Source organism: Numida meleagris, chromosome 1, assembly GCF_002078875.1.
Source record: "Numida meleagris isolate 19003 breed g44 Domestic line chromosome 1, NumMel1.0, whole genome shotgun sequence".
Taxonomy (NCBI): Eukaryota; Metazoa; Chordata; class Aves; order Galliformes; family Numididae; genus Numida; species Numida meleagris.
The window spans coordinates 192,546,576-192,549,790 of NC_034409.1; the positions used below are offsets into that span (position 1 = coordinate 192,546,576).

Sequence of the window (3,215 nt, forward strand, 5' to 3'; positions counted from 1 at the left end):
TGTCCCCTCCCTGGGAGCATTCAAGACCAGCCTGGATGGGGCTGTGAGCAACCTGGTCTAGAGGGAGGTGTCCCTGCTGATAGCAGGGGGGTGGAACTAGATGATCTTAAGGGTCCCTTCCAACCCAAACCATTCTATGATTCAATGATTCTATTACTCACTAGGCACGTCTGCTTCTGCTTTTTTGATCCATAAATTCAAAGGAAATGATGTAATCATGTCACCCTAGTACAAGAAAGATACTGAGGCCCTGGAGCATGTCCAGAGAAGGGCAATGAAGCTGTGAAAGGTCTGGAACTCGAGTCTTATAGGGAGCAGCTGAGAGAACTGGGATGAGGAGGCTCAGGGGAGACATTATGGCTCTCTCCAACTCCCTAAAATGAGGTTGTGGAGAGGTGAGGGTCAGCCTCTGCTCCCAGGTAACAGAGAAAGAATGAGAGGGAATGGCCTTGAGAAAAAACAAGTGAGGGCCGGGTTAGATATTAGGAGAAATTTCTTTTTGGAAAGTCACTAGGACAGGCTGCTCAGGGAGGTGGCTGAGTCTCCTTCCCTGGAGGTGTTCAAGGAAAGAGTGGATGTAGTAATTCGGACATATGGGAAATATTGGTGGTAGGTTCATGGTTGGATTAGACAATCTTAGAGATCTTTTCCAACCTTAACGCTTCTGTGATTCTATGTATGATTAATAATGGTGGAAATAAAGCTCATCGACAAGTCAGAGGCTACCGTGGAATTGCCTTGGGTTGCCACCAGGAGCTAAGAAGGACTAGAAACACGGTGTGCAGTCAAGTAGGGTTTGAATGTATTGTTCAGGAGGCAGAAGGAACATTTGCAGGGATCCTCTCTGTGGGAGCAGTGAGATGTGATCCTAATGAGAGGAGAGAGTGATGCTGGGAGGAAATCCCTGTCAGGGCAGTGGTGACCTCAGGCACTGTCCTCAGGAGACTGGCCTCCTGAAAGCACTGGGCTGCCCACCCATCTATCCAGGTTTGGCATTTTTCAGTCATGAGACCGTTTTTTATTTTGGGTTTCAAAGCATCACCCAAAGCCATATCACTCTGTGAAATTGTGCTTAGTCCCTGGTTTTGGCACAGACCTCCATGGCATTCCCACCACTTTGTCCAGCCAACTCACAAGAAGGGGCAGCACTGACTGGATAGATTCATGTCCCCTTCTCTCCCCAGTGACCACCCCACCCCTGCTGCGCAGTGATCCAGATTTGACAGTCAGCTCTATTTATTAACAGAAGAGAATCTGAGAGTAGGACCCTAGATGCTTGGTTCTACCTGATACTATCCAATGGTGACGGCATGTATGCACGTAACTCACAGGTTGCCTGGAGCGTATGAGTCAGGCAGCCCCTTGACATATATCTGATCAACAAAGGTCCCCTGGTGTCCTTTCAAGACCTCTCCCACTCCTGCTGGAGGATACAGGATGGTGGACATTAGTCTGAGAAGAGGACAGCTCCCATGTGCTCAGTGACAATGAAAATAGCCTTGGATTTTGTGTGCCATGCAGAAAAATGAGGATCCTGCCTCACCAGAATTGGTTGTGGGTGAGCATCAGCCCATGAGGAACAGTGCAGCTCTGCTTTAGGGCAGGAGTGCTCTCGGAATGGCTCTTAGGGGAACAGCAGTAGTGTCTCTGCTCCTGTCTTTCCCTGCCTCATGCCTGAGGTCTGTGAAGCACTGCTTTTGTTCCGTATGAAGAAAAGAATGAAGGGAGCTGAAATTTAAATATTCTACATAAATGGGTCTGATAATCTTTTTTTTCTCCTCTTGTCTGCTTTTCCTTCCATTTCCATTCCTCAGAATAATTGTATTTTCCCTCCTGGGGCCCATCTCCTGCCTCTCCACTGGGATCCAGCTCAGGGAGAGAGAGCAGGGACCAGAGCCTCCCCGTGGGCAGCCCCTGTTGTCAGGGCTGCTGTGGAGACAGAGAGCTCTGAGAAGTGCCAGGCCAGGTCGGAGCTGTCCTCTGCACCTGGAAATGCTGCTCACGTTGCACACAGAGCAAAGGTGCGGAACGTGTTAGAGTATGATTCAACACTTGAGTTTGGTTCCCCATCTCACCTTCACCGCATTCAGCCCCCTTCCTTTCTCACGTACCGAGCAGTGATCTGGTAAAGCATGTTTTATGACATCAGCAAGAAATTCCGACATTTTTAAGTGATTTACACTCACATAGTCCAGAGAACACCCTGCACGAGAGACTTATTGCTGAAGTTCTTCCTGAGATACTCAGGAAAAGTAATGCAAAAAAAGAGAATCTAGTGATTTCTGCAAGAATGCTCTCCATGTGCTCCATGCATTAAGGAGGAGTTTCTCCCTGATCAAAGAGTCACAGCATTAAATCAGAAGATTTACCAGGGTTCCCTGTAAATCATGAGCTCAATTTGTGGCACATAGACACAAGTCAGATTCCCTTCCGCTGGAAGAGAAGAACAATCTTGTCCCTGAGTTGCTTGGTTCTGAGCCCATAAATGATGGGGTTTAATGTGGGGGGCACCAGCAGGTAGAGGTTGCCCACCAGTATATGGACGTGCTGAGGGATGCTGTGTCCAAAGCGGTGGGTGAGAGTTGTGAATAGGGCAGGGACGTAAAACACAAGGATGACACAGACATGGGAGACACATGTGTTAAAGGCCTTGAGCTGTGTGTCTGAGGATGGCAGCTTCAGAATCTCCCGCACAATCATAGTGTAGGACACGGTGATCACAGCAATGTCAAAAGTTGCCACTGCAAATCCCACGAAGAGTCCATAAGCAGCATTGACTCTGGTGTCCTCACATACCAGCTTGACCACGGCCATGTGTTCACAGAAGGAATGGGAGATGACACGATGCTGGCAGAAGGCCTGCCTATGGAGCAGGAAGCATGCGGGACTCACCATGAGGACTCCACGCAGCAGCACCAGGCTCCCGAGAGCTGCCACCACCTGCGTGGAGAGGATGCTGGAGTGCCGCAGGGGATGGCAAATGGCAAAATAGCGATCCAAGGCCATGGCCATGAGCACGCCTGACTCCAGAATTGCGAAGCAGTGGACAAAGAACAACTGAACAAGGCAGGCAACAAAGCCAATCTCCTTGGAGCCCCGCCAGAAGATGGTGAGCATTTTGGGTAGCATGGATGTAGAGAGGACCAGGTCAGTGCAGGCCAGCATGGCCAGGAAGAGGTACATGGGCTCATGCAGGCTTGGCTCTGTCTTGATGA

General features: G+C 49.6%; 1 protein-coding gene across 1 annotated transcript in view; it reads right to left on the reverse strand.

Annotated features, from left to right (window-relative positions):
- Positions 2,399-3,215, reverse strand: part of LOC110395057 (olfactory receptor 52R1-like) — a 12,888-nt gene continuing 12,071 nt past the window's right edge. The window contains exon 2 of the mRNA XM_021389141.1: positions 2,399-3,133. Within this exon, the coding sequence (XP_021244816.1) occupies positions 2,419-3,133 (715 nt within the window). The 3' untranslated portion in view covers positions 2,399-2,418. The remainder of the gene's footprint in view (positions 3,134-3,215) is intronic.